Source organism: Erinaceus europaeus, chromosome 23 (genome assembly GCF_950295315.1).
Source record: "Erinaceus europaeus chromosome 23, mEriEur2.1, whole genome shotgun sequence".
Taxonomy (NCBI): Eukaryota; Metazoa; Chordata; class Mammalia; order Eulipotyphla; family Erinaceidae; genus Erinaceus; species Erinaceus europaeus.
The window spans coordinates 13,745,829-13,757,614 of NC_080184.1; the positions used below are offsets into that span (position 1 = coordinate 13,745,829).

Consider the following 11,786-nt stretch of genomic DNA (forward strand, 5'->3'; position numbering starts at 1 on the left):
CTCTAGGTGCCGGGATCTGCAAAATATATCCAAACTGGGGTGGGGGTTGGGGGGTGCAGCGCCCCTTAAATTTGCGGGGTGGTGGTGTACCCTAACCCCAACTCCCAAAAGGTATTATTTAATTTTTTTGGGGGGAGGCGTCCATAGCATCGTAACCACACCTCCATATATATATATATATCAACTTTTAAAAATGATTTTTTAATTTTTTTATCATCTTTATTTATTGGACAGAGACGGCTAGAAATCAAGAGGGAAGGGGGTGATAGAGAGGGAGAGAGACAGGCAGACACCTGCAGCCCTGCTTCATCACTCATAAAGCTTTCCCCCTGCAGGTGGGGACCGGGGGCTCCAACCCCAGTCCTCCCTCACTGTAACATGTGTGCTCAACCAGGTGCGCCACCACCAGGTATATATATAATATTTATTTATTCCCTTTTGTTGCCCTTGTTTTATTCTTGTCATTATTGTTGGTGGTGTCGTCGTCGTTGGCTAGGACAGAGAGAAATGGAGAGAGGAGGGGAAGACAGAGAGGGGGAGAGAAAGACAGACACCTGCAGACCTGCTTCAGCCTGGTAAGCGACTCCCCGGCAGGTGGGGAGCCAGAGGATCGAACCAGGATCCTTATGCGGGGGGATCCTTATGTGGGTCCTTGCGCTTCATGCCACCTGCGCTTAACCCGCTGTGCTGCTGTGCTACCGCCAGAATCCCCCCTTTTTTTTGAAGGTCTCCAAAATCCCCCATGATGTGTATTCTGGCTGGCTGCTCTGGGGGGGGGGGGTTTAAAGTATTTTTATTTATTTATTACTGGATAGAGAAAAATTTGAGGGAGACAGACACCTGCAGCCCTGCTTCACCACTTGTGCAGGTGGGGACGGGGTCTGGAAGCTGAGTCCTTGAACACTGTGATGTGACTGCTTAACCAGGTGAACCACTGCCTGGCCCCTATTTTATGAGTCCTCAGAGCCCTGCCGAGCTCTGGCAGATGCTGGTGCTGGGGATCCAACGCGATGCCTCAGATGTGAGAGTTTCTTTGCAGAACCATTCTGCTATTTCTCCAGCCCAAGAAGCCAGCACAGCCCTTCCCTGAGCTTCCCACAGTGCCTGGGGGTCCAGCCTGGGGACCAGGGTTCACACATCAATAGGCCAGAGATGGGCACCCATCAGCTGAGCTCTCTCTCGATGGGTGTCGGGAATAAGAGTCAGCAGAGTTGAATCAGCTCAGGATTGATCATTGGTACCATGTGGCAAGGCTGACAACTGCTTCCCTTTAGGGAAAATGAGTGGAGGGCCACCCCCCTGCAGGGGAGCAGCTGGGGGTACTTGGGGCCCAGGAAGGGGTCATCACAGGCTGGTTGTCCGTACTGCTCACTGCACAAGACAAGGAGAAGCCCCAGCCCACTCCTTGTATTACAAAAAAATAAGTAATAATAACGATAATAATAAACAAAAAAGGTTGATGGCCAGTTTTTTTTTTTCAACCGCTTTTTTTTTAAACTTTATTTTAGAAAAAACTTCCGGTGCGATTATTAAAAAGCAATACAGCCAGTTGAATCCACCACCCAACGAGAGACAGAGACAGAGAGAGAGAGGCAGAGGGAGGAGGAGGATGGAACTGGGGGGAGGTTCCCTTTCTACTCCCACCAGATTGGGGATAAAAGGGCTGGGGGTGGGTAGTTAGAATACCCCTCCCACAAATTACCGCCCCCAAAATGAACAGAAGGAGCAACCTTGGGGGGGGTGAGGTGAGATGGGACACATTTGGCTAAACCGGATTAATGAAAAGAGGGGAAAAAGATGTTTGTTTTTTTTTTTCCTTCTCCCCTACCGCCAATAAAGTTCTGGGTTGGACAGGGTGGAAGTGAGTGTGTGTCTGTGTGTGTGTGTGTGTGTGTAAGTGTGGGAGTCACACAGAGAAAGGAGGGTCCAGGGCCTGGTCTTTGGGGGTGGGGAAGGGGTGCAGCTGTCCAGAGCCCCCTGAGCAAAGTGGTGGCTGGGGCCTGAGGGGGGAGACAGAAGAGGCGGGCGGGTGCCGCTCAGCTCAGGAAGCCATCGGGGTCGTCATCCTCAAAGTGACCCTGCTGCAGCACCTTGATGTGATGTTCATAGATCTTCAGAGCCGGGCCCAGGCGGATGGACAGACCCGTCAGCACGTCTGTCCGCTGCATCAGCAGGAGGGACTTGCCATCAATCTCCTGAGAGAAGGAGACGGAGAGAAAACAGCTCAGAAGGTGGGTGCGGGACTTGGGAAGCCCCCACACGACGACACCCCTCTCCCCACCCTGTGCCACCTCCTGGGCTGGGAGACAGCAAACAGACTCTCCCGCCTGAGGCTCTGAGGTCCGGGGTTCAATGCCCAGCACCACCGTCAGCCAGAGCTGAACAGGGCTCTGGATTTAAAAGAAATGCCACATATATAAAGAGTTTTAAGAAATCAACAAGAAAAAAAAAAGATAGGACTTAGGAGAAATCATAGTAGTTCTGCAAAGGAATCCCCACCTGCCTGAGGCTCCAAGGTCCCAGGTTCCATCCCCCGCACCACCATTCAGCCCGAGCTCAGCAGGGTCCTGGGTTATCTTTCTCTCAGTATAATCACCCAGGGAAGCGTTAGGATTCTCAAGTCTGAGGTCCTGAGTTTGGTCCCTGGTCTCGAGTGAGCCAGAGCTTCCCTTTCTCTCTCTCTCTCTTTTTTTTTTAAACCAAAGCACCGCTCAGCTCTGCTTATAATGGTGCCGGGGAAGGAACCTGGGACATTGGAGGCTTAGGCGGGAAGAGTCTTTTTGCATAACCATTATGTTATCTTCCCCTGCCTTCTCTCTCTCCTTTATTTATCAGTCTCTCCCATTAGTAATTGTTTCTTTACTGTTTTTTTTTTTCCCCTCCAGGGTTACTGCTGGGCCGCAGTGCCTGCATGACAATCCCTTGCTCCTGGAGGCTATTTCTCCTATTTGTTGCCCTTGTTATTATTATTATTGTTGCTGCTGTTGGATAGGACAGAGAAATGGAGAGAAGAGGGGAAGACAGAGAGGGGGAGAAAAAGACAGACACCTGCAGACCTGCTTCACCGCCTGTGAAGCGACCCCCCTCCAGGTAGTGAACTGGGGGCTCGAACCGAGATCCTTATGCCGGTCCTTGCGTTTCACACCATGTGCACTTAACCCGGCCCTTTTTTTTTTTTTTTTTTTTTAACCAGAGCACTGCTTAGTTCAGGATGATGGTGGTGCTGGGGATTGAACCTGGGAGCCTCAGGCAGGAGAGTCTCTTTGCATAACCATGATGCTATCTACCCCCACCCTTAAGTAAATCTTTAGTAAATAAATAGCACCTTCAAATAAAAAGCCTGTGGCCTTGGGGGTTAGGCAGTGGCGCAGTGGGTTAAGCCCAAATGGCACAAAGTGCAAAGACCAGCGTAAGGATCCCGGTTTGAGCCCCCCCCCCCATTTGCAGGGAAGTCGCTTCCCAGGCGGTGAAGCAGGTCTGCAGGTGTCTGTCTTTCTCCCCCTCTTCTCTCCATTTGTCTCTGTCCTAGCCAACAACGTACAACATCAACAACAACAATAATAACAACAACAATAAAACTACAAGGGCAACAAAAGGGGGGCAAAAGGCCTCCAGGAGCAGTGGATTCAGGATGCAGGCACTGAGCCCCAACAATAACCCTGGAGGCCAAAAAAAAAAAGCCTGTGGCCCCGGGGGGAAGCTTAGTGGTTAAAGCCTTGAACTGGGGAGTGAAGTCCTGGGTTGCAGCCCCAGCATGGAAGAATGCTCACAAGATAAACTACAGCTTAAAACTTAAAAAACAACAACAACAACAACCACAACAACTTGGGTGGGGGAAGGTAATAGCATCCTGGTTCTGCAAAGAGACTCTGCCGCCGGAAGCTCTATCTAAATGATCTAAATCCCAGGTTCAGTCCCCAGCACCGCCATCAATTGAGCTGAGCAGGGCTCTGGGAAAAACAAAAACAGACAAAAAGAAGCACCACTCTTCAATGCTGGTTTAGGGAAGGGCTGGGGATTGAACCTTGGACATCCAGGCATGAAAGTCTTACATATTCATTTTGTTTATCTTATTCTTTGAAAAGGATTTAGATCCATTTTACTTGTTACATTTTTTAACTTATAATTAATAGTAGGTTACAGGACAGGGGTAGGTAGCATAATGCTTATGTAAAGAGACTTTTTACACGCCCGAGGCTCCAAAAGCCCCAGGTTCAATCCCCCACACCACCACTGGTCCCCACCTGGAGGGAAGGGCATTGGGGAAGCTCATTTGCAGGGCTACAGATGTCTCTCTCTTTAAATACCTATTTACATTTTAAAAAGCTTTTCTTTACTTATTGGATGAAGACAGAAATGGTAGCAATGTGTGCTACTACCCGGCCTTTATTAAAAATTCTTTTTTATTTTTAAATTTTTTAATATTTATTTTCCCTTTTTGTTGCCCTTGCTGTTCTTTTTTTTTTTATTGTTGTAGTAGTTATTATTATTGATGTCATTGCTGTTATATAAGAGAATGGAGAGAGGAGAGACAGACAGACACCTGCAGACCTGTCTCACCACCGCCTGGGAAGCGACTCCCCTGCAGGTGGGGAGCTGGGGGCTCGAACCGGGATTCGGACGCCGGTCCTTGTGCTTTGTGCCACCTGCGCTTAACCTACAGCGCTACTGGCCGACTCCCTAGAGATTCTTTTAAATTATCTATTTCTTCATTGGATAGAGACAAAAATCAAGAGGGGAGGTGGAGATAGAGAGGGAGAGAGACAGACACCTGCAGCCTTGCTCCACCAGTCACAAAGCTTCCCCTCTGCAGGTAGGGACTCGAACCCAGGTCCTTGTGCATTGTAACATGTGCGCCACCACCTGGCCCGTCCTCTCTCCCTCTACCTCCTCATCATATCCCATCAAATGTAAATAATTTCAAGAAACTTGGGAGTCGGGCGGTAGCGCAGTGGGTTAAGTGCAGGTGGCCCGAAGCACAAGGACGAGTGGAAGGATCCCGGTTCGAGCCCCCGGCTCCCCACCTGCAGGGGAGTCGCTTCCCAGGCGGTGAAGCAGGTCTGCAGGTGTCTGTCTTTCCCTCCCCCTCTCTGTCTTCCCCTCCTCTCTCCATTTCTCTCTGTCCTATCCAACAACGATGACATCAATAACAACAACCACAACAATAAAAATAAAAACAAAGGCGCAAAGCACAAGGACCAGCATAAGGATCCCGGTTCCAGGACCCGGCTCCCCACCTGTAGGGGAGTTGCTTCCCAGGCGGTGAAGCAGGTCTGCAGGTGTCTGTCTTTCTCTCTCCCCCTCTCTCTCCATTTCTCTCTGTCCTGTCCAACAACGACATCAGTAACAACCACAATAATAACTACAACAATAAGAAAAAAAAAGGGCAACAAAAAAATAAAAAAAAAAGGCAGCCAAAGGGAAAATAAATAAATAAAGATTAAAAAAATAGTAGACATAATTTCGAGAAACTCATCAGCCTGGACAGGAAAACAGAAACAAATATAAAAGCCAAGAGTGGTCTGGGGGTGAACTCCCAGCAGGCCTGGGGAATGTGGGTGGGTGGGAGCCAGGGGGCCACCCACCTGCTCCTGGAAGGCGGTGGCTTGTTCCGGGAATCCCGCCTCAGTGAAATACTCCACGACGTCCATCACCGTCCACTCCACTGGGTCCGTGGGTTTCTCCTTGCGCGCGGACCTTGGCGGGAACAGCTGTGAGCCACCGGGTCCCCCCCTTTCCCCAGCAGGACAGCCCGCCCCCTGCACTGACACCCCAACTCACGGGCAGCCAAAGGGGGTCCCATCAGTCCCTGGAAGAGCCGGCTTTCCGGGGGGCAAAGGCACGGGGGACGGACAGTTTGGACCAGTAGCTGTGTAGGCTGGAGGGGGGGAGGGAGAGAGAGAAAAAAAAAAAAACCCAAAAAACAGAAGCAGAGGAGTCATTGTGGGGTGAAGAGAGGGACCCCCAAAAAACACAACCCAGTGTGCGTGTGTGTGTGTGTGGTCTTTACTTACCTGAACCCCCTTCCTTGTTCAATCCGGCCACGGAGAAGGCCTGACGGCTTCCGCTACCCATGGGGGGCCCCCGAGCCTCGTCCTGGCCCTGGTGGGGTGCACAGAGGGACCACTCTTTGGGGCGCTCCTTGGGGGTGTTCTGGGAGGCGCGATCCCCATTGAGTTGGGGTCCCAGGGGCCGCTCGGTGGTGGTGGCGGCGGCAGCGGCGGCGGCGGCGGTGGTGGCTGCAGCAGCTTCGGGCACCTCGGAGCCCTCAGATACATCGTCCTCATCATCTTCCTCCTCCTCCTCCTCTTCCTCCTCCTCCTCTTTCTCAACCACTGGTTCTTCCCCGCTTCTCTGTTTGTGGGGAGCAAGGGGGAGGGGCGCTCAGGTCAGGGTGTCCCACCTGGATGCCCAGAATGGGGGGGCTCCTCACCACCCCCCACTCTATGGAGGAACCCCCCCTCCCCGCCAAATCCTTCTCGGGTCTGGACCCCTTCCCCCAAGGCCCTAGAGAGAACTGTCAACTCACCCCCCCCACCATAACTTTTTAGGGAGTGGGGGGCACCCGCTGCAGGATGGGGGGGGGCACAGATGGACACGGGTGTCCTCTCTCCTCTTTCCCAAACCCAGGCCCTCCCTGCCTCATTTTTGGCTCCCCGGAAGGGGGGTGGGGGGAAGGCTCCACTATCCCCCTCCCCCTTGGTGTCCCAAGACTTTCCTGCCCACAGAGGGAGGAGGGGGTCTCCCCATTGTCCTGTATAGCGTACCCCCCACCCACTCACCTGATCTGCACCCCAGGAGTCGTATGGGGGGAAGCCCAGGAGCCCCCCTCTTGCTTAGCCCCGCCCCCGAGCCCCCCCCACCCTAACCTCACCCATCAGTCTGCACACCCAGAGTGGGGGCGCCCCACCTTCCCTTCCCGCCTGGCCCCAGGTCGAGGGAGGGGGTACACAGTCTCTTAACTGCACCCCCAGGCCTGGCCTAACTTTATGCACCCCTAAGTTTGGGGTGCCAAGCCCTGCACTGGGGGCGCCCCGCCTTCCCATCTAGCCCGGCCTAACTCCGAAGCGCCCCCCCCCCACCTCGCTTCGCCTAACTGTCGCATCCGAGTGGGGGCGCCCTGCCCAAGTCCCAGCTTCCCACTTGGGGGGGGGCATCCGGGTCTCCTGAACGCACCCCCCCACTTCGCCTAACTTTGCGCCGCGAGGGATGACTCCCTGCCCCAGAAGGGGGGCGCCCTGCCCAGCACCCAGTCCCCCCCCACTCCCGGGGGCGGTATCCGGGTCTCCTAAATGCACCCCCCCAGGCTTCGCCTAACTTTTGGCACCCCGAGTGGGGGCGCCCTGCCCAGCTCCCACTCGGGCCTCCTGGCCGCACCCCCCGGCTCCGGTAACTTTGCACCCCGAGCGGTGACTCCCGGCCCCAGATGGGGGGCGCCCTGCCCAGCACCCGCTCGGGGGGCACTCGGGTCTCCTGGCCGCACCCCCCGGCTCCGGTAACTTTGCACCCCGAGCGGTGACTCCCGGCCCCAAAGGGGGGCGCCCTGCCCAGCACCCGCTCGTGGAGGGGGGGGCGTCCGGGCCTCCTGGCCGCACCCCCGGGCTCTGCCCAACTTTTGTCCCCCCCCCCAAAGTGGGGGCGCCCCGCCTCCCCACCCCTCCCCTCCCCCTCCCGCCGGCCCCGCCCCGCCCCGCGCGCCCCCCACCCCGGCCCGGCCCGGCCCGGCCCGGCCCGCACCTGCCCTACCTTGGCTCCGCGCGCCGCGCGCTGCCCGCCCCCCGCAGGAGGCGCCCGGCCCGGCCTGTCCCCGCGGACCGGCGGCTGCGCGGGCGGCTGCGGGGGCGCCGGCGAGGGCGCGGGGGGAGCCGCTCCGAGCCGCGGGGGGCGGCCCCGCGGCGCCCCGTCCTCGTCGGGGGGCCCCTGCACGCGGCCCCGGGTGAGCCGGCCGCCCCCCCCCGGCGGCGCGGGGGGCTGCGGGGCGGGCGGCGGCGGCGGCGGGGGCGCGGCGAGCGGGGGGGCCGCGGGCCGGGGCGCGGGGGGCGCGGCGGGCGGCGCGGGGGGGGGCGCGGCGCGGGGCTGGCGGGGCGCGGCGGGCGGGGGGGGCGCGCGGCGGGGCGGCTGCACGCGCGCGGCGTTGCGGTAGGAGATGCTGCCCTTGTAGCTCACGCGGAGCACCGCGCGCTGCTGGATCAGCTTCTCCAGCTCGGCGCGCGTGCGCTCGGGCTCGGGGCCGTGGCGGCGCCGCACCATCCGGCAGATGCGCTCCAGGTCGGGCCGCGCCTTCCGCGAGCGCAGCGAGTCGATGGTGTCCAGGATCCACTCCTGGTAGTGCGGCGAGGCCGACACCCCGGAGGCCCCCCCGGAGGAGGAGGCCCCGCCGCCGCCGCCGCCCGCGCCGCCACCGCCGCCGCCGGCGGCCGCCGGTTCCGGAGGGGGGAGCGCCGGGGGCCCCGCCATGCCGCCCGCCCGGCCCGGCTGCACCGTGCGCGCTGCCCGCCGCCTCCCAGCGCGCCGCCGCCGCCGCCCGGCCGCCGGCGCGCCTCCCCCGTCGCCTGGGGGCCGCCGCGCGGGGGCCGGGCAGGGAGGGCAGAACAAGCGAGCAAAGAGAGAGAGAGAGAGAGCAAGAAAAAAAAAAAGCAAGAGCGAGCGGGCGAGCGATCCGACACAGAGAGAGAGAGAGAGAGGGAGCGCGCGCGCCGGGGCGCCCCAACACTAGAGAGAGAGGGAGAGAGAGAGGGAGACACGGAGAGGGAGAGAGAAAGAAAAGCGGCGGCGGCAGCGCGGGCCCCGCACTCTCTCTCTCTCGCCCGCCCGCACGCACGCACACACGGCCCGCCGGGGCTGGGCGCGCGCGGGCCCGGGGATGCGGGCGGGCGGCCGGGAGGAGGAGGCGGAGGAGGCGGAGGGGGAGGAGGGAGCGCGGGGGAGGGGGAGGGGAGCGCGGCGCCGCCCCTCCCCGCCCGCCCGCCGCCGCCGCACGCGCCCTGCGCCCGGGACACCCCCTTCTGCCCGCCCCCCCCCCTCCGTCTTTTTTTTCCAGCCCGCGCGGTCCTCCTCCTCCAGGCCGCCCGCCCTCCCGGCTCCTAGGCTCGCGGGGAGCCCCCCGCCCCCCCCAGGACAACTCCCGCGCGCTTTTGAAGGAGGCGCCGCCGCGGAGTTGGCGCCGGCGGGGGAGGGGCGGGCGGGGCGCGGCGGGGGGCGGGGGTTTGGGGGGGCGGGGGGCGGGGGTTCGGGGTGGGGGGGGCGGCGCTCCGAGGCCGCGCGCCCGCCATTGGGCCCCGCGCCCCGCCCGCCCGGCGCTGCCTCCGGCTCCGCCGCACGCTCGGACCCGGGCGCGGGGCCCCGAGGGGGCGCCTGGGGTTGGGGTGCGGGGGGTGGGGGGCTCCCCGACGGCCGCCCCCTCCCCCCGCGGCTGCCGCTCCCCCCCACCCCACCCCCGCCTCGCGCGCGCACCGCTGCGCCGCGGCCGCCCCTTCCCCCCAATCCCGGGCCGCTCGCGCGCCCCCTCTGCCCGCCGGCTTCCAGAGCGGCCCGCACTTTCGGGGGGGTCCCCGACTTCCTGCCTCCCCGCCCGAGCCGGAGTGGGGGGCTGTCTTCCGATTCCCTGACAACCCCCCCCCCCCGGGCGGAGTCGGGGGACTTGGCTCAGGGGTCGCCACACTTCCTACTCCCCCCAGATAGAGAGAGGGGCATTTCATGAACCCCTTAGGCAGAGTGGGGGTCGCCCACTTCCTGATCCCCGGGCAGAGTGGGGGTCCCCCTCCATCCTGATTCCCCGGCAGAGTGAGGGTCCCCCACTTCCTGGTCCCCGGCAGGGTGGGGGTCCCCCACTTCCTGATCTCCCCAGCAGAGTGGGGGGTCCCCCACTTCCTGATCCCCCGGCAGAGTGGGGGTCGCCCACTTCCTGATCCCCGGGCAGAGTGGGGGTCCCCCTCCATCCTGATTCCCCGGCAGAGTGAGGGTCCCCCACTTCCTGATCCCCGGCAGGGTGGGGGTCCCCCACTTCCTGATCTCCCCAGCAGAGTGGGGGTCCCCCACTTCCTGATCCACGGCAGGGTGGGGGTCCCCCACTTCCTGATCTCCCCAGCAGAGTGGGGGTCGCCCACTTCCTGACCCCCCGGCAGAGTGGGGGTTCCCCACTTCCTGATCCCCGGGCAGAGTGGGGGTCCCCCACTTCCTGATCCCCGGGCAGAGTGGGGGTCCCCCACTTCCTGATCCCTGGGCAGAGTGGGGGTCCCCCTCCATCCTGATTCCCGGGCAGAGTGGGGGTCCTCCACTTCCTGATCCTCCGGCAGAGTGGGGGGTCCTCCTACTTGCTGATCCCCCGGCAGGGTGGGGGTCCCCTCCCCCAATTCCTGATCTCCCCAGCAGAGTGGGGGTCCCCCATTTCCTGACCCCCCGGCAGAGTGGGGGTCCCCCTCCTTCCTAATCCCCCCGGCAGAGTGGGGTCCCCCACTTCCTGATCCCCCGGCAGAGTGGGGGTCCCCCACTTCCTGATCCCCCGGCAGAGTGGGGGTCGCCCACTTCCTGACCCCCCGGCAGAGTGGGGTCCCCCATTTCCTGATCCCCCCGGCAGGGTGGGGTTCCCCCTCCATCCTGATCCCCCGGCAGAGTGAGGGTCCCCCCACTTCCTGATCCCTGGCAGGGTGGGTGTCCCCCACTTCCTGATCCCCCCCCCAGCAGAGTGGGGGTCCCCCTCCATCCTGATCCCCCGGCAGAGTGGGGGTCCCCCACTTCCTGACCCCCCGGCAGAGTGGGGGTTCCCTCCATCCTGATCCCCCCGGCAGAGTGGGGGTCCCCCACTACCTGATCCCCCGGCAGAGTGGGGGGTCCCCCTCCTTCCTGATCCCCCGGCAGAGTGGGGGTCCCCCCACTTGTCTCCCAGGCAGAGTGGGGGTCCCCCACTTCCTGAACTCCCAGAGTGGGGTCCCCCAACTCCCTGCCCCCACACCCGCCTGATTAGGGGGCCTTCCAATTCGCTGACAGCCTCCAGAGTGGGGGGATCCCCCCTTCCTGACCACCCTGAAATACGAGGGGGCACTCCCTGACTCCACCAGGCAGAGTGGGGGCTTTGGCTTGGGGGTCTCCCAGCTCCTGGTCTCCCCAGAGTGGGGGCATTTCCTGACCCCCATAGTGGGGGGGTCCCCCAACTTCTGATCTGTCCTGGCAGAGTGGGGGCCCCTTCTCTCACCCCAGTCTGAGTGGGGGGGTTGCCTTTCGATTTCCTGACATCCCCCAGCGGAGTGAGGGACCCCTGCTTCCTGATACCCTGACAGAATGGGGGCACTCCCTGACTCCCCCAGTCTGCATGGGGGGCCAGATGACACCCCCAGGAGGAGAGAGGGACTTGCCTAGGGGATCCCCCCAATTCCTGATCCCCCCACTTGATATTGGGGTGCCGACTTCCAGTCCCCACCCCAACTGGAGTTGGGGGGCTTCTGATTCCCTGACACCCCCAGGCAGGCTGAGGGGCTTAGCATGGGGGACCCCCGCTTCCTGATCCCTCCTGACAGAATGAAGGGGCACTCACTCTGACCCCCAAGTCCGAGTGGGCACCCCCTTTACCACGGGGGTCTGTGGGGCACCCCCCACTCCCTGACATCCTCAGGTTAAGACTGGGGAGCGGGGGGGGGGTCTCCTGACTTCGTGACACCCTGCAGCCTGAGTGGGGGGCAAACCAGATTTTCAGCCACCCCCCAACCTGAGTAGGGGGTCCCCGATTTCCTGTCCCCCATCCAGAGCGAGGGGTGTCGGGGTGTGTGTGTGGCCCCAACTCCCTGCCCCCC

At 61.3% G+C, this 11,786-nt stretch overlaps 1 protein-coding gene across 2 annotated transcripts; it reads right to left on the minus strand.

The window, feature by feature from the left end:
• Positions 1–1,478: 1,478 nt before the first annotated feature.
• On the minus strand, positions 1,479–8,606 carry SAMD1 (sterile alpha motif domain containing 1). 2 transcript variants are annotated; one of them, XM_060181862.1, is made up of 5 exons: positions 7,738–8,606; positions 6,015–6,354; positions 5,782–5,878; positions 5,586–5,697; positions 1,479–2,195 (listed from the first exon to the last, which is right to left on the minus strand). In XM_060181862.1, the coding sequence occupies exons 1-5, from the start codon at positions 8,455–8,457 to the stop codon at positions 2,037–2,039; spliced, it is 1,428 nt and encodes a 475-aa protein (XP_060037845.1). In that variant the 5' UTR covers positions 8,458–8,606; the 3' UTR covers positions 1,479–2,036. The 2 variants fall into 2 exon arrangements, with proteins under 2 accessions (XP_060037845.1, XP_060037846.1); XM_060181863.1 differs by having other exon boundaries at positions 1,480–2,195; positions 7,747–8,606.
• Positions 8,607–11,786: the final 3,180 nt, after the last annotated feature.

Coding starts and splice junctions, on each gene's coding strand:
- SAMD1 (XM_060181862.1), bottom strand. CDS start 8,457: ATGGCGGGGCCCCCGGCGCTCCCCCCTCCGGAACCGGCGGCCGCCGGC. Junction 5,879..6,014: donor GAACAAGGAAGGGGGTTCAG/GTAAGTAAAGAC, acceptor CCCCCCCTCCAG/CCTACACAGCTACTGGTCCA. Junction 5,698..5,781: donor GGGACCCCCTTTGGCTGCCC/GTGAGTTGGGGT, acceptor GTTCCCGCCAAG/GTCCGCGCGCAAGGAGAAAC.